The following is an 18102-nucleotide window of genomic DNA, read 5'->3' as shown; positions in this document are numbered from 1 at the left end:
ACACGTCTAGACTCAGTTACGCAACTAGAAAAATGTGACCACAAAGCACTTTTCACATGTATGGGTTTTGTTGGTGAGTTTTTTTCCTTTTGGTTCAAAAAAAAAAAACAACAAAACATAGCAGGCTCTCAGGTATATAAAAGTGGTAATATTAGATAAAAATACAAACTTCACCTTTACAAAACAGAAACACAACACACACACACACACATTTCTGTTGAATACATGTAAAGCATAACATCTTACCAAAAATAAAGACTTTAGATTCCGTCCGAACACTGGCAAGGGCGACCTCCCTGCAGCCAGGGCGGGCAGCCCAGGAGCCAGAGGCCGGGACGGACTCGATTGCTTCACGCACTGTTCTCTCGAAATGGCTTAACTTAAAAAGTAAGATAAAATGGGGCAGGGGAGACACACGTAAAGCCAGAAACATTTCGGAAATGATGCACAGGTGGGTATACCATGTTTATTTTAATACATCTCATTTGTTTGCATCCTGCGAGGAGAAATACCGCCCACTGTCCTGACTTACAGCAGCCTGGTGTTAACGGTCAATGTCATCCATGAGACAATTAAAAAAAAAATGCTAGCCAAAGAGTAAAAAGGAAAGCTTAATAATCACTTTATGGTGTAAAAAAAAATCCACTTAAGGCTCTGGGAAGGTTTCTGTATAGACTTAACACTATAGCAAGGAGATGTGTTTCTAAGTCCCTGGCGGGTCGGAGACACTCCCGGCCCCCGCGTGCCCCGCGTGCCCCTCGCGCCTGCCTGGACGCCTCCGGAGAGCAGGCGCTGTGTCCCGGGCAGAAGCACCTGTGACCACCCTGGACAGAAGTCCGGCCCGCGGAGGCGCGTCGCGTCCATCCCACAGGGCGTCCCTCCGTTCCAACAACTGTGTAGATACTTTTGTGAGTCAGTTTTGTTTGTCATGTTTCGTGGTTCTGTTGGCTCTCTCTTTCTCTCTTTTTTTTTTTTGACAAGGAAGCTTCTTATTTTTTTGCCGAGTGCTACAATACTTGCTTTGATGTCACATTAAACAAATGTATACTGGCTCTTTGTTCTCCAGGGTGTGCGTGGAGACAGTTTTTCACGGAGGAGAACAAAGACCACACGCTGGCAGTAAGCACCGTATGTAGTCGCTTCAGGAATGTAACACGCCATGTACATCCGTGTCCCGGGAACGGGCTGCCGGCTCGTCCTCACCTCACATCTGCAGGGAGAGAGGAGACAGACGCTGAGCAGGAACCGAGCACAGGTGCCACTGCGCGGATGAGGACCGCAGCGAACCGCTTTGCCCAATCAAGGGCAGGCGCACACAGCACGGCAAGTCTCAGGATTGTGGGTTCGGTGGAATTTTCCAGATCAAAGGTACCTGATTACCCTTTCTGTGACATCCTGACCAGAACTGGGATTAGGCTCTTGGGATCTCACAGAACATTCCTTAGAGCAAGCCCCCATTCTCCCATTGCACAGATGAGGGAAACTGAGGCCCAGAGAGTTTTGTTTTGTTTTTGGCCTTTTTCCTCACGTTCTGTTTTCTTCCGGCCTAGGGCTTAATGGTGATTTCTAGAGCTCTGGCAGCCATTCTGGGCCATGAGACAGCCCTGAAGATGGGACACCACCGGGCACACAGGCAGGGTCTCCATGACCAGGCAGATACTACACTGGGCTCTGAGCTAAAGCACGTTACCTGTTGGCTGCTCATCTCAACACTGCACCACCCATATGCTAACAGGGCCTGGGGTGGCAGGGACACCCCCGGACTCTCACTCGGGGTCCCTGTCACTGGCTGGCTCATGGAGGCCAGAACCCAACCAATGGTGTACAGACTGGACCCACAGGCAGGCGCGGAGCCACACCCTTGGGGAAAGCAAAAGCCTCAGCCAAGCTATTGTTCTGGGGCTGCTCCTGGAGCCACCCCACTCGGACCTTTCCTCCCCAGAGGATCTTAGTGAACGGCCCTGACCCTCAGGCCTCCACACTGCTGACTCGGCGGCTTCTGCCGACACCCGGCCATAGCCTGGGCTTGTGGACGCCATCTCTGAGATTTCTCCCACAGCCACCAGTTTTGGATGCTACAGGCTCACCCACAGCCAGGTTCTCCAGAGCAGACAGACCACCAACAAGGAGCAGGGAGGCTGGACTCTGCCTCCATGAGGCCTGTGGTTTCCTGAACCCCACTTTCCTCTGGGAAGCAGTGCACCTCTCTGCAAGACCACACTTCCCAGGCCCCCTTGCCACCAAAAGGTATGAGAGCAAAAGTCACAGGCGGCACATCTCTGAGATGTTCTTCTGCCCCTCTCCCCACCTTCCTCTTCTAGCCTGGAGAATAGATGTGATTTCTGGAGCTTTAGCAGCCATATTGAACCTCGAGGCAATTCCAAGGACAGACATGACCAAGTCCAAAACGGAAGATGGTCTGAGGATCCCTGGAGAATGCCACACTGGCTCGTAAACGCCTGCCTCATCTCAGCCCTTGTTTTCGCTGTGTTACTAGCAGCCAAACACAATTTCCAACACAGCAGCCAACAGCCCCATCCATTTGTGACATACTTTCAGACAGGATCTACTCCATCTTCAAGGACCCTTGCCTATAATCCTGTAAGCCTCAATTTCTCATCTGTCAAATGGGGCGGGTAACCTGCCCGAGGTGATCCCGGCTGAGAAACATCGGAGCGCCCCCACTGCTGCTCAGGAGCCCAAATCACTCCACGCACGTGATGCCGGGACGTCCCTAATCAACGGAAGGACCAAAGCCAGAGCAGGGGCTCCAAGCAGAAGGGAACCAGGGGGCCAGCTCCGTGCGTGGCAGGAGAGGACCCGGCATGGAGCGAGCAGACCCACAGCCCAGCCAGGCCCCGAAGCTCGCGGACAGACAGGGCCGATCTGACCGCCGCGGGAGGGATTCGCCGTGTGAGCAGCCGGGGAACCTCCACCCACCAGACCGCAGTGCATCCGCGGCAGCTCCTACCTGGTTGGCTGTGTTAGGTGGGTTTTAACCTTTTTCTTTTCCGTTTTTTACCTGACTCCCTAGGCCTTCCTGTTAACAGAAGGGCAGGGAGGGTGAGCGGGCCTGAGGGAGGGCCACAGAGCGGGAGCAATAAATACCTGAGGTGTTTGTCTTTCTGGAAGAAAACTTGATTAGCTTTGGCACGGAGATACTTCCTGGTGCCCCTGAGCCAGCCTGACACAGCAGGTCACAATGTGACACTGCTTCTAGGTAAAGTCTGCCCGGGATGGGGAGGCCACCAGGTCGCTTGGCGCATCCAGTACCCACCTCCCCAGGTAGGGCCTTCCTCAGCCACCTGGCCCCGGCCCCTCTACACCCTGAGTGGGGTGGGGGCGCCGAGCCTCTGCCCCTTCACACTCCTGCTGATTGCCTCTGGGCGGCAGTGTCCCAGCAGGTCTCCAGCAGGTCCCCGGGGCTTGGGTGCCTGGTCAACCCACGACCGCGGCCGCCCTTACCTGTCTCCTCCTCCCGGTGACCTGGGTTCAGGCCGGTGGCCGTGCATGTGCATTCCAGATGCTCCTCCAGCCGCACCTGCACCTCTTTTAACTTTGGCTTCTTCCTGATGTATTCCACCTTGGCCACCTGCCAGAGACAGCCCCACAGTGAGCACCTCGGCCCCGCCTTGCATGCATCACTGGGGGCGGGGGACCTGCTCGGCCCCACCCAGGCCAGGAGGGTGACCTCTGAACTCCACCCTCTGACCTCCCTCCCAGCAGAAAAGGAGCCCTCAGCACCAGCAGTTTGGTCCACTTGACCTGAAACCAAAAGGCTTGTTCATGCAAGCTGGGAGGTGACCCGGTGCCCCTCGAGGTAAGAGCTCCGAGGGGGCGGAAAGAAGGGGCTTGCTTCCAGGTCTTAGGGACACCAGGGGCAACGGCAAGCATCCAGGTGCATCGTTGAATACTGACAGGGCACAGCCAGGGCCGTGGCAGGAGCTGCTGCGGTGGCTCAGGCTCACTCTCCCTCCTGCCCAGCCTGCAGGCCCACAGGAAGGCCAGCCGGGTTTGGCCGTGGACTCCTGTCTATTACGGCCGCAGATCGGGACCCCCACGGGCTCCAGGCCACATTGCCCACCCCGAGAACACACCAGAGCCGCCTCATCACCAGCCTTGAGGCCTCCTCACGGTCCCCCCACCCCCTGCCATGGCTGTCCTGCGACTGGAGAAAGCCAGCCTTCTCAGAAATATGGGCAGGGACCCAGGGCCAGCCCAGGAAGGTCTAGAACCCCTCCAGCTGGGCCTCCTCCATCCACAGGCTGCATCACCCCAAACTCTCAGCACAGAACCACCGAAAGGCAGACCTGCCCTGAGAAAATGGCCCAGCCCAGCCCATGGGGCCCAAGGCCAGGCAGCCAAGTGACCAAGTCCCTATGGGCCCCATGGGCTCAATCTGCCGTGGGAACGCTGCTCCACCCCCCCACATGTACACACACAGCACACGTGCACACAGAGTGCACGCACACGCCCTGTGGTGTGAACACAGCGCCACCCTCCACACAAATGCACACACGTTCCATCCCAAGAACACTGCTGCACACAGGAGCACACATGCACGCGCCGGGCATCGGATGACACCTCACACAGTGAGCACGATCAAGGTGGCCTCACTCCATCCCAGTTCACAGGAGAAACAGGTGATGTGAGAAACAATCCTCCGGGGTGAGCTCTCTGCAGCCCCAGGGGCTCCCTGCCAAGTGCCCCGGCCTGAGCTCAGTCCCCTGCAGGGACGGGGTGGCCACCTTCCCACCGGCCCTGAAGCCAAAGGACCTGGGCCCACGACAGACACGTCTGGGAAATGCCCTCAGGGTTATCCATTCTACCCCATCTCTGGTGGTCTAGGGAAACTAAGGCATTAGGGAGCTGGCATGGGTGAAGGGATCCCTGGCTGAGAGCAGAAACCCCCGGCCTGGGGACAGTGGGGAGCAGAGGAGGTGGGAGAATGGCTCCTTTGCAGAGGCCCGGAGTCCAGAAGTCAGAGGACCCCAGGCAAGTGGGACAGCCAACCCCACAGAGGAGTTGGCCCCGAGGCTGTCCAGACCCATCAGGTCAGTGGCCCCTAATGATGGGCTGCATTAATGGTTAACCAGCAGTGTGAAGGGGGCTGGGTACCCTGCAGGTGCGGGAAGTGGTGTGCAGCCTCAGGTGTGAATGCAGATGGCCAGGTGTGAGCTCAGAGGTGGGGTAGGAGCCAGGCCAGCTTCGGGGCCAGCCCTGGGAGGTTTCCTAAGAGACGAGGCTGCAGGCATGGCGACCACAGCCACAGGGCAGATCAGCTCCACCTGCCTCTGGGAGGCCAGGAACATGTAGGTGGGAGGGGGAGAGGGAGAGAGAGACCCTCGGGACATGGGGTGCACAGCCCCCAGGGTTTCATGTGTAGAGAAGCACCGGGACATGCAACTGGGCCACGTTCCAGAGCCAGCAGCCCCTGGTATCAGCACACGGGCCTTCTCACAACCAGCCCCTGGGCCTTGAGGGCAGCAGGAGGGTCACCTCAGCAGCCCCCAGGACCCCAGCCTGGCCTCCCACCCGCTTGCACAGCACTGCCTCTCTGCAGCAAGCCCTCACCCATCACTTCCTCTGGGGCACAGATGCAGGGGTGGGGGTGGCGGCAGGCTTATTCCCTATGCAAGACAGACTGGCCCCCCCAGGGAGGAAGCACTCCAGAAATGCACCCTCCACGGTCCCCTTGACAAAGCACTCCCAACCCCAGCCACTGCGGTCTGGGAACCCACTTTCCCCTCCGACAGGCCCGTCTTTATCAAAGAAAAACAAACAGTGATTTATGATTGCACCTGCTTCTGGGTATGTGAGGACTCCAGGCCGTTCCACCACCTCTGTCTGGCCAGGAAATAGCTGCATTTTTCCCCCAAGAACACACTGTGGATATTAAATTCTCAAAAGCAGCCTCTATGCCAGCCGATTCCCAGAACAAAACGTCTATGTGCTCAGGACCCTCATGCCTGCCCCCTCAGCCCCCAGACCCACCAGGGAATCCAAACAGGGTGCCACGCCCCTCCGTCCCCTCTCCTTTTGTCTGTATCCTGGGGGCCTGAACTGCACCTTCCAGACAAGTTGCTCCACTTTCCCACTGCCATGAACCACCGCACCTGCATACTCCCGGGGCAAATCCACCCAAACGTGCACCCCAGCGATGCCATGACCCCTTGTAGATGAGGGGTGCGGAGCGGCGGCCTGAGCTGCTGCGCACTGGGCCAGGGAGAGCAGTGCCCTGCGGGGAGCCCCCTGGGACCCCTCCCTCTGGTGATGGCCTCCAAAGGCCGGGGCGGGGGAGGGGGGCGGCAGTGTTGATGATAAACACCAGCGTTTTCTGGACTCCCCTGTGCCACTCACAGCTCCCCCGTGAGGGTACAGTGATGGTCCATTTTACAGATCAGGAAACTGAGCGTCTCCTTTTGCCGGAAGGAGGCCTGTACTTGAACACAGCAGAGGCCCTAAGCTCATCCCTTGACCGAGGGACTTTCTAAGTTGAGGAAATCTGTCCTGCTGGGCATGAGGACTCCAGAGCCCTGCTGTTCCAGACACAGGACTCCTGGTGTCCCTCTGTGTCCCCCACACCCACTCCCCTGGATGGAGCCCCCCAGGGTCATGACACTCTAACCTGGCTCAACAGGTGGGTGGTGTGTGGCCCTTCTCCCTGGGCCCACACAGCCCAGGGGCACTGGCTTCCTGAGGCCTGCGTGCAGGGCTCTCCCCAGATCAGCACGGGGGCAACCTGCCCACGGCAGGAGGGACTCAGAATCCCTTCACCTGAGACCCTCGCTGCCAGAGCCACTGATTTCTCCCCAAGGCCCCTGAACTGGATCCGCCACTCCATCCAGGGTGCAGAGGCCTGTCCCGGGCACCCCAGCAAACATGCCCAGACCCCCTTCCAGAAGCCTGAGGTCCAGCCGCCCTGGACGTGGCCACATAGCTGGGTCTTGGCCTCTGGAGACCTGGGGGGCCTGGCCAAGTTAGCTGATCAACTTGGTTGTAAGCCCACAGGCTGCTGGAAGATAACAGGGGCCCTCAACTTCCAAGGCCACCCCACTGCTCACCCAGCCAGCGCCGACACCACCAGAGTCAGGGGCCGTGCTGTCTCCACCACCCCTTCTCCTGGACAATGAGGCTGGGGTGTGGGGGACAGGGCCAGACACTTGCAGGGTCTGAGGTCAGCCCTCACTGGGGAGCAGAGAAAGGGCACACCCCTCCAGGATACTAGCCAGAGAGCATGCCTGCCCCCAAGAGCAGACCCCAAACACTGACCACAGCAAGCTGATGCAGGGGCCGGGCAGGGTCACCTCTCCTTGAGTCTGATGGCAGTCATCCCTAGCAAGCCCAGGGGTACCAGTGGCAGCACGGGGCCCACTCACCCAAGGGCAGATCCTAGAGTATAGGATCTCTATCAGCCACAGAGTGAAGGCCCACACCTGAGACCATCATGGAGCTGAGAACACAAGCAGCCTCAGGCCACCCTGGATGGCGGTCATGGCCACCCTTCAACCTCAGCAGTCCTGATGCTCAGGGCCTGGGGACCCTTGGCAGCCTTCAGCTGGACAATTCACTGCCTGGGCTTCAAGGAGGTGGCCACTCCCAGCCTTCCCTTCCCTTCTCCAGTCCATGAACTTTAACTGTGATCAAAAGGCCATAAACTGGAAGACCAGGCACGTGCCAGCCCAGGGCAGGACCTCCCACCTGGCCAGCAACACGGTCCCCTACAGGCCCCCAGCGCCCCCAACAGACGCTCGCCCAGGACTGTGCATAGCCCAGAGCCAAGAGTCCTGCCTCAACCCCGCTCGAGCAGGGGCAGTCGGCTGGGCAGGCCTGCGTGGGGGGCAGGCCGGCCTCTACAATGGACCTGCTGTTTCCACTGACCTTTTGTCCCTTCGCGGCCAAAACCCCCAGTGTCTGGAGCCGGATGTTTCCCTGCCAACCCTGTGCTGGGGAGGCAGGGAAAGGAGGAGGAGGAAAAGGTCTGAGGAGCAGGACGCCAGACCTGGAGCCAGACCACTGAGCTCTAGCTGCAGGACAAGCCTCTCTGTCCCCTTGGCTGGGCCACGACCTGGTCGGAGCGGGCCACCATCTGCCCAGCCCTTTGGGCCTGTGCCCAAGGCAGACATGGGCCACTCCCAAGAAGGAGCCTGGCTGCACCCCCCACCCACTCAGGTGGGCCAAGGAGCGGGCATAAGCACCCATCCCAGGACCCAGCACTCCCCAGTCCGCACCCCACGGGAGGCATCCCTGCACCTCTGTATCTGCGGGAGCCTGACTGGGCACCCAAAGGGCAGCCCCAGCACCCATGAGTGGGACTATCTCATCTCCTTGAGAGCGCCACCATCCCACGCCCAGGAAGGAAAGGTCAGCCCCTGGATTCTTGGGGCTCGGGGACCCCTCACAACATAGCACAGGTGAGGACATCGGGACCAGGGGAAAGCCACACTGGCCACGGCCCCACAGCAGGCATAGTCTGCAGGCCCATCCCCTCGGGCCTCTGTTCCCCCCTTTGACAAAGGGTGCAATGCTGGGCTGGGCTCCCGGCTGGGGGCCCTCACAGCACAGGGTCAGGAGGCCAGGGACAGGCCTGTCGAAACAAGGGCCAGGGCACCCCAGGAGCCCCGCCGCAGGGGAGTACCCGCCTTGGGGATCGCAGTGCAGTGGGCCCTGGAATCTGCTGACTCAAGGCCCCACATGCTCGAGGACCACATCCCCGGAGGTTGGGTTGAGCCCCAGTTAAGGGTCTAACGTGCCTTTCGAGTGACAAGCAAGGACCCCAGACAGCGACATGGTCCCTAACCAAGAAAGGGGCCTGGACAGACATCAGACAAGGGGTGTGAAACAGCCTCCCCTGAGGGAGCAGCTTCTGACCACCTTCCTGCCCCAGAGAAAGTCTTCATTCCAGGAAAAAGGGACCCACCTGCCACCTGAGGCTCTGGGCAGCGCCCTGCAGGTCCCTCCCCTAGACACGGGCCTCCTGGGACTCGCCTGGGTCCTGCACAGCTCTGCTCATTTCACAGAGGCAGCAAATGAGGCCAGAGGGAAGCGGACCCCGGCCGTGGCAGAACCCTCCAGCCACTGGGCAAACACAGACGCCAATCTGGCATGCCAGAGTGACCTGAGGAGACATCCCCCAGCTCTGCCTAGGGGGGTCATCATGTCCAGAGCCCGACCTGGGACCAGGCTGTGGGCCAAGCTCCCAGGGCCCGCAGGAAGGCAGTGAAGATGGTGAACCCAGGAGGGTCAACAGCGTCCGGGGAGGCTATGGGCGGGGGGGGGGGGGAGCCAGACACCCCCCAGCCCCCGGTCGCCGCTCTGCCCACACCCCGCTCTGCATCTGGAGCCCAAGAGGGTGGGCACATGGCCACGGGACGCCCCAGGGGCGGGGCCCAGGGCTCACCTTGACGCTGCGGTGGTGGATGCGGGAAGGCTGGCACTTGACGCTGCTGGTGTTGCAGCAGCCGGCACAGCGCTTCACCTCCACGCACGGGGGCCAAATCAGGAAGTTGGCAGACGTGGGGTCGACCTGACTCCGAGGTATCTCATAAATGACCGTCCTGGTCTTGCAGACCGCGGGGATGGCTTCCTCTGCAGAACAAGGGCCACAATGAGCATGGGGGCCACTCCCCATGTCCCACCAGCACCTAGGCCCATGCACCCAGGGGGCCCCGCTGCCTCCTCCAGGTGGATGTAGTCCCACAGCTCCAGGGCCCAGCAAAGGGTGAGAGACAGACACCCCAGCCCCCAACAGGGAGCATCTGAGCAGGCCCAAGAGTGAACAGCAGGGGCCAGGGGGGAGGCCCAGGAGAAAGGCCTTGCTGGCAAAGGAGACCACAAGACAAGGGTGCCAGGGGGCCAGGGTCGCCCCAGGTGGCCTGCGGATGGGGTGGGCATGGGAACCGAAGCTGGCAGGGGGTCTCCCAATCCCTGGTTAGGGAGCTCCCAGGGCTGGTGGGAAATGGGGAGAAACAGGGAAGTTGAGGCTGGGCCCTGAAGAGCGACAGCCACACCTGCTGCTGCGCCCCCAAGGCCAGGCCCTACCCCAGGAAGGGACGCAGCCCAGCCTCCCCAGCCTACCAGCCACAGCCCTGCTGTGGCAGAAGTCACCAAGAGACTGCCCTGCTGGCCTCCAAGGAGGGAGCACCTCCTCTGTGCTCCTCAGCACAGGACAACCTGTCCGCCTCGAAGTTCTCGGGGTGCCAAGGCCCAACCGCCAGATGAGGAATCCACCCGGGGACCCCAGGGCATGCACCAGTGCAGGCACCACCCCACACGCTGCCCCACATGCCCAGGGAGCCCGGCCACGCTCTGGGGCTGCTACCCCCAACGGCAAGCTGGGCTTCCCCACTCCCCTACCGCGGAGCCCAGGACTGGAGAAAGCCGATCCTGGGCACAGAGGGCCGGGCACGACCCCTGTTGCTAGCACGAAGCTGGTCTTTTGCAGACAAGTCGAAAAGCTTGAAATGGAGTCAAAGGACAACACAGTCCTGCCAGGGAGGGGGGCCAGCGTCTCTCCTGCCTGTCCTGCCACCGGGCTGGGATCCTCTCCGAGCCCCAGGAGACCTGGGGTACTTGAATCCTCCAAGGTGCTCTGGGACCACCTGGAAAGGGGGCACTGGGCCTCCTGGAACAGCCCCGCCCACAAGCAAGGCTGAGTGCTGGGGATCTCAGCTCCCAACCTAGGGAGGGGGTCTAGGTGGGGTGGAGAGTGGAGCCTGGGAGAGAGGCCTTGAATTCAGGGCTCCTGGGCTGGAACAGCGCCCCCGCCTCTGACACCGGTCTGGAGAACGTGAAGCCTACAGCGTATGGCAAATGTCACCTGCCTTCTCGAGGACCATCGCCCACACGCTGCGCTCAAGGAGAGAAGCTGGGAAGTCCACTTCTGGGAGGAAACCTACAGCTCAGAGAGCGCAGGTGCTGCCCAAGGCACAGTGCAGTGAGCAGCAGCGGGGGTCATACCCAGGAGTAAGGCAAAGCACCCAGGTGGCATGGGACTCAGTGGGTCATACCCCTGAGCCCCAGTCTCAGGGCAAGAAAGTGCAGGCTGAAGTCCACCTCAGAGCCGACCTAGAGCCCCCAGGTTCCACCCCTCCCCCCGGCAGCCGGGCCAGCAGACCTGGGGACGCTGTGCTAGGGGACAGGGCAGAAACACTGCCCAAACCCAGGCCTGGCAGAGCCCAGGAGCCCAGGCTGAGTGGGTGGGGGGCCGGGGGCAGGGCCCAGCGCACACAGCACAGCTACGTCCCCCACCCCGCGGCCCAGTGCATGGCACAACAAACTGGAAATGAGACACAACCGAGTTTTCGAACGAAGCCTCCTCCAGAGCAGGCCCCAACAGGACCGGGCACTTAAGGAATTTATGATGGCTCTCCTCTCCTGGAAACTCTTGGCCCAGGCCAGGCTGCAGCAGGCAGCAGACGGGCCAGGGCAGGGAGACGCCCCCGGCAGAGGAGGGAGGCCTCCAGAGACGCAGGCGGCCGGGGCTGAAGTCGCTGGGGCCCCTGCACAGGCTGGGCCTTTGTTTTATGGAGGAGGAAAGGGATGGGTGCCCTGAAGGCACAGTGGGGGTGAGCCCCCCAGCCGAGCGCCCCCACCCGCAGGCCCAGGGCTCACCGATGCTTCTTTTCCTCCGAATGGGCACGGGCTGCTTCTCAGGGGCATGCTTGGTGGCGTGGCCCCCGGTAGCGTGGCCCCCGTGGGCTCTCAGACTCACTTCCAGAGGATCCGAGGCCCCTGCAGTGAAGAAGAGGACACGGTGAGCAGCAGCCCACACCTGCGTGGCGCCCTGGGACCTGTCCAGCAGTGCTTACTGCCTGCCTTGCCCAGACACACAGGGTCCCCCGGAAGACCCCCTACACCCGAAAGTGCGGAGGATGCAAGGGTCCTGACTGCCAAAATCCCCCCCCAACCTCTGTGAGACCTGCCCGGAGGGGCCTGGGGTATGGTGCCCTCCCATACCTCGTAGCAAGGCTGTGGACCTGTGGCGAAGGGGCCACGTGTGATCTCCCTCTTGTGCTGCCTCTCCAGGTGAGGGCCGAAGCAGGTACGACCTTGCTGGTCCAGAATACCCCCAACTACCAGGCCCCCTGCTCGCAGCCAGGTCCCGCTCCCGGAAAGGGCACCGGGGGCCAGCACACGCCACGGGGACTTGTGTCTCCCTCTCCTTGCTTTCCACCAAACTGACTTGAAACAAAGCACCCTGACCTTTGAGGGAGTTGGAAGCCAGGCCCAAGTGGACCGACAGCTGGCCTCCGCCTGGTCCTGAAGCTAGTCCACTGTGAGGCCACAAGAAACGCAAGCAGGAAAGGAAAGGAGCAGGGACGCTGGGGCCTGGCTTAGAGGCCAGCTGGCAGGAAAGCCCAGGTGCTTGCATCCAGACTGGACCCTCATGCCCCAGGTCGGAGACAGCCCCCAGATGAATGCCACCGCCCTCTCCTGCCCCAGTGCCCCCGGGGAGCCCAGGGGAGGCCCCAGTGTTTCACATTCCTAGCTGGAAGAGGAGGGGTAGGAGGGACACTTGGACCGACCTGGCCCCATGACACTGCCTGTGCCCAGATGACTGACGTGGGTCACACCTATTCTCCCTGCCTTGACCCCAGACCCAGCTTCGGTTGGGGGGGGGGGAAGGGTCTCCTTCCACATCCCCCTCCAACCTTGGCACCCTGGTAGCTGAGCAGGGGCACGGGCTCTGACAGCCAGGGGGTCCAGCAGCTGCCCACGCCCCGTCTTCCGTGGCATCCTGGCCACCAGCCCAAACCCCTGGTGCCTGGACCACTAGGGCCTCAGGGACCATCTATAAACCAACAAATCTGAAACCTCCACTCTTTGAAAATGAAAACCCAAAACGAAGTGAAAGGTGTGACCAGCAGAAGATACGTTCTTTCAGAAAACTGAAATTTGGGAAGAACCCAACTTTTCACTTAAAATGACTCAATGTTCCACTGCCACTAATTTTTTTGAGACCCAAAATAAGATCAGAACACAACTATTCATGCAGTAAGAATTTCCCATCAACCAACTGTTACAAGAGGCATTTTTTCACGAAAAAGTGACATTTATGAGTCACGACCCAGTGGTGGCCATCTTGCCGTGCCCAAATCAAATGGCAGTGGCTCACCAGCTTCTGAGACTCACTAAAGCCGGGCGTCACTGATCACATTACCGGAGAGCATTCTGACAGGTCCGCAGGCAGCGCCCCCACGTTCCCACACCTAAGGAAACTGAGGCCCGAGACATAAATGCACAGCGGGGGCATGGCCACAGGACCAGGCCCCGTCTGGGCCTCTTGCCTGAATAAACAGAGATGACGGCCCAGCCAGTGCACCAGCAGCTGAAACCTGAACCGGCACAGCTTTCAAGACAAGAGGTGGAGAAGAAATCGCTCGGGTCAAACATGCCCTCCTTTGCCCCCAATCGCGATGGGTGGCCGGCGCAGCACGAGCCCATCCTCGCGAATGGGGGATGCGGCCTTCTGACTGACGCCGCTTGCAAAGTGACCCAGCGGTGACTTCGGAGAGAAAGCCCCGCCTGAGAGATGCCCTAAAACTGCTCTTGGGACAGTTAATCAAGTGGGTTTCCCTTTTGTCTCTGTGCACAAATGTCCAAGTGACAGCTCAGGATGGGGACAGGCCTCCAGCCTTCAGGCCTGGTGCAGCACTAATGGCCCAGGACGGGATATTAATGCATCTGTCACTCTTGACCCCCCCCCCAGGCAGGCATGAGGCCCTGCCGCCCGGCTCAGGGGCTGGTTTCTCAGCACCAGGGCGCACAGCTCCTGAACCCCAACTGCTGGGCACTCAAAGACCACATGCTGGCCTCTCCACCCAAAAGCCCCCTGTAGAGGGTCTGAGACCCCTCCCAACTCCATACACCCTGTGGCCACGCTCAGCCTCAGGGCTGTTCTCACTGCCCCTGGGGTAGGAATCTGTAAAATGGGGATGCTGCCACCCACTGGGAGGAGCCCAGGACCCTACAGGTCCACCCAAAGCCCCGCCCATACCAGGAGGGAGGAGTCAGCCTGTAAGAAAAAGCCTTTTCCGGTTCTTTGCCTTATTAGCTTCACACCCTGAACTCCAGCCTGGAGGCACTGGCTCACCCTTGGAGTCAGGAGGGACCACTGGCTCGAGGGGGCAGGGGGTTCCCCATGCCCCAGCTCCCTCCTCAGGTATCCCAGACAGGCTCCAGGGCTGAGGGCAGCTCTGTCCTCAGCTGTTCACAACCTTCCCCAGCAGCAAGATCTGTTTCAACTCTTTGCTTTGGGCAGGAACAGGTGTTGGTGGGGAAAGACCCCAAAACAATCTTTAGAAGCAGCCAGTCACAACCGCTACGCTCAGGCCACAGGCCAGGCACTGTCCTGGTTACCAGCTTCTGCATCCCTGTGATGGGGAGCTAGACCAGGATGGAGACCCACGCAGGGATTTGTGTCCCAGGCCTGTGAGCACAGAAGGTCCCAAGGCCAGGCTCCCAGTATCTCCAGCACCAGGAGTCCTACCCCAGAATCCTAGTCAGACCCCAAACCCTGTGACGGACAGGGGGTGGGAGTGTGTGAGGAGGGGGGCCGGGCTTTTTAATAAGAGAGCAATTTGAAACCAGCCTGGGGAACTAGCTGGTGCATCCACTTTGTGAGCTCGGACCCTCCCAGAGACATTCTGGGCTCACAAGCCCCCAGGTCAGGAATTCCATCAGCATAACCCACTGCTGCAAATGCAAAAAGTGTTAATGGATGGGGGGTGGGGGCGGGCTGCAGAGACCGGAATAAGAATGGTCTCAACAGAAAGTGAATGGCCCATTTCCCTGTGGCATCCCAAAGCCATCCCACAGGGAGGCCCAGCCCTTCACAGGCCTCGTTCGCGAAAGCTTAAAAAAAAAAAAAAAAAAAAAAAAAGGCCCTGAGCGTCCACAGGGAAGCAGTCCCCACTATCACAAATCCGCCAGGGTCCAGTAAGTGCAAGCGAGTGTTTTCTCCAGCTAACCCCAGCCAAATCCTCCTCCCCAGGGTTACACATCAAGGAACCAGACTAAAATCCCCCTGGCCCAACTCTGATCTCAGAGTGAAATTCTACCCCCTTCCTGATAAGGATCAGTCAAAGGATTTCCTGGGTCACGAAACTACAGAGCCCATCGGCCTTGCTAGAAAATGGTCTTGGCATGAAATGAAAATAGTTCAGGCCTCTCCACCACCATAATTAGGTACAAATTTCCAAATGACTAGACCATGTGATTTTACTTAATTCCCCCTCGCCCCCCCTTCAGGGTAGTCTGCAGCGAGAGAGAGAGAGAGAGAGAGAGAGAGAGAGAGAGAGAGAGAGAGACAGAGAGACAGAGACAGAGACAGACAGAGGGAGAGGGGGAGGAGGAGGGAGATCTTCACTCAATGTCCCACCCGACCACCTTCAGTCTCCGGATCTGACAAGTCCATCTTTTTAACCAGACACGAACAGATGCTCTCTGGTAGAGTGTTTCCGGAGCTGACCCTAGCACATGCAGGGTTCCTCGACCCCTTACGAATATTGAGCAGGGCACCCCAAAGATGGGGGTCAGAATCCCGGTCCTCTAGAAAAGGGCTCCCTCGGATCCACACCGCAGTGCAGCCACCAACACCACCAGAACAACAACCTGGGTCCCAGAGGACCTTCGGCCAGTCTCCTCCAACTCTGCAGCAGACCCTAAAGGTCTTCAAAACTCCCTGTTTGCAAATAATTTATAGTGGCTTGGCTCCAGGGCCTGGGGATGAGCCCCAAACAGTCCCCAAACACCATATTGGTCCAAGACCCGCCTTTTTATTGACCTGTGTAAAGAGAAAGGCACGGGTCTCCGGAAACCACAAAGGCCCCGCCGCTGCCAAGACAGAGAGCCCCGGGCTGGGGGCAGCTCTTTCCGCGCGCGCCTGCCGGCGGGGCTCAAGACCAAGGCTCCGCGCCCAGGCCCCCGACCCTCTCCGCCGCTCCTCCCAGCCGAGGGCAGGCTCGGGGCCCGCACACCTGGCCGGGGCGCCGGCGCCCCCTATGCGGCTGAACTTTCAGTGACACACGCGGCATTTTCCTTAAATGCAAAAACAATCCCCGGGCAAGCGAGCAAATCGCGGCCGCTGCAGGCAGAGAAAGTGGGGATTGGAAGAGAAACTCCTGACTCATCCGCCTGGGCTTTTATGGCCCGGGATTGGATTCTGACCTTTCGGTGCGTTCCTGCGCGGAGCCCGGCCCGGCCCGGCCCGAGCACGGGAGGCGACGCGGGGTGCACACCGCGCACACCCCGCACCCCTGCCCTGCGCGCCAAGGGAAGGGACGCGATTTACCTACGGAGTCTATCTCCAGGAGTCGCTGGAGGTCCCGGATGCTGTGGATCTGACTGTGCGCCAGCCTCTCAATCACCTCGCGGGGGATCTCGGCTTCCTGCAAGCAGAGCCACACGGTCAGCGCCCGCGGCCCGGCCAGCTCGCGCCCTGCGCCCCAGCCCCCAACAGCGTCCGGTGCGCCGGTCCCCGCGCTCGCAGGCTGCCGAACCCCCGCCCGGGGCCTCAGAGTCTGAGGCCAGGGGTGGGGCTGGGTGAGACCCCAAATTCTCGGCTCCAACCCAGGTCCGCCTTTGCAGAAAAAAAGCCCTCCCATCTTAAAATTTTCAAACAAAAGCCCGGCACTGCGGGCCCTCCACCCCCGGTGTCAGTTACAGGAGGTCTAGGGGCCGCGGGGAGCCCAAGGAGTTTCTGGTTTAATAGTGAAATCGACATCCAGAAAGATCAAGTTGAAATGCGTCACGGATCGGCGACGAAAGTCACGGCAGTCTTAACACTTTAATCCAGCCAGCGGCTTAAATTTCACACCCCGGAATCCCGGGCCGAACCTGTAGGGTCGAGGGTCTCCGTCGCAAAAACACGCGCGCGCGCACTCACTCGTTCACACGCGCGCCCCACCCGCTCCGGCCCGGCCGCGGCCCTAGCGCCGCCCAAGACGCCCCAAATCCAGCCGACGGCTGGGAGAGGCTGCATGGCAAAGGGAGGGTTAAATCTCCACCTCTCGCAGCTCGCGGTCCCAGCCCAGACCACCCCCGCCTTGCGGGCTCCCCCCCCCCTACCTCCCGCTCCCTCCAGATTTTTAAAGGCAGTCGGGGGTCGCTGCTGGCGGGGAGGGGGGGGAATGGGGGTAGGGGGTTCCAAGCACTAAGTTCCCACGACGGGGGCTGCAGAAAGTCATTCATCACAGCAGAGCTCCCGGGGATTAGGGATTCGACACTGGGGGGTAGGGACGCCTGCGGTGGGAGGGCGCGGGCGCCTGGCCCGGCCCCGGCTCGCCTCACTCAGCCACCTGTAAGCAGGCCCCGAGCTGGCGGGACTGCGCCGGCCCAGCGGGCCCGGCTAGGCTTAGGGACAGGGACGGGGGGCATGCTGCGACCCCGTACTGCCCACCCTGCCTGTCGGGGGCACCGCCGCAGCCTCCCGTTTATCCACCGCTGACTCCTCCAGGTCACACACACCCCCTTCCGCGCTCCCCGCACCCTGATACCACATTGTCTGCCACCCCCCCACTCCCCTCCCCGGAGAGGAGCCCGCGCCCCCCGAAGTTTCTCCCCACTCGTCCACCCCGCGCCACTCCGTCTCTCCACGGCAGAGCGACGCAACACGCTGGAAACTCACCAAACACACTTCGGCATGGCAGAAAATAAAACCCAGTTGGGAAAATCAAAAAAATCGACCACCCTAGCAGAAATCAAAATGCGCTTGGCAAAGCCCCAGAGCCCGAGGCGCCCCGGCCCGCCGGCGGCTGCGGGAGGCGTGCGCTGGGGGGAGTCGGAGAGGGGACGGGGCGCGGGGGTGGCACCCACCTCGGCCAGGGCATGGGCGAGGTATCCGCAGCCGACGAGCAGCAGGCAAGCCCAGGTCCTCATCGCGTCCCGAGGCGCTGGCGGCTCGGCGGGGAGGCGAGGCCGCGGGGCGGGCGCTCCAGCCGGGCTCCTGTGGCGGCGAAATTCAGTACCATTCCTCAGGGAGCGCGGCCCAGAGGGTGGCGCGGAGAGCAGGGAGCCGGCGGAGCGCGCCCGGCGCGAGCAGCGAGTGCGGAGAGGCAGGCAGCGCCAGCGAGGAGGAGGAGCAGGGAGTGCGCGCTCGCC

General features: G+C 60.7%; 1 protein-coding gene across 3 annotated transcripts in view; it reads right to left on the bottom strand.

Annotated features, from left to right (window-relative positions):
* Positions 1-432: 432 nt before the first annotated feature.
* The window catches only part of PDGFA (platelet derived growth factor subunit A), an 18428-nt gene continuing 758 nt past the window's right edge, over positions 433-18102 (bottom strand). The window contains exons 2-8 of one of the 3 annotated variants that reach the window (XM_029949291.1): positions 17818-17947; positions 16295-16391; positions 11614-11733; positions 9401-9588; positions 3466-3592; positions 2972-3040; positions 433-1210 (exon numbers count right to left, since the gene is read on the bottom strand). In XM_029949291.1, coding sequence (XP_029805151.1) covers positions 2985-3040; positions 3466-3592; positions 9401-9588; positions 11614-11733; positions 16295-16391; positions 17818-17880 — 651 coding nt within the window. In that variant the 5' untranslated portion in view covers positions 17881-17947 and the 3' untranslated portion in view covers positions 433-1210; positions 2972-2984. Of the gene's footprint in view, positions 1211-2971; positions 3041-3465; positions 3593-9400; positions 9589-11613; positions 11734-16294; positions 16392-17817; positions 18089-18102 lie in introns of those variants that run through there. The other 2 variants (XM_029949290.1, XM_029949292.1) reach the window with 2 other exon arrangements.

Source organism: Suricata suricatta, chromosome 8, assembly GCF_006229205.1.
Source record: "Suricata suricatta isolate VVHF042 chromosome 8, meerkat_22Aug2017_6uvM2_HiC, whole genome shotgun sequence".
NCBI lineage: Eukaryota > Metazoa > Chordata > Mammalia > Carnivora > Herpestidae > Suricata > Suricata suricatta.
The sequence above is the reverse complement of the archived record's forward strand: the minus strand, read 5'-3'. Positions and strand labels throughout refer to the sequence as shown.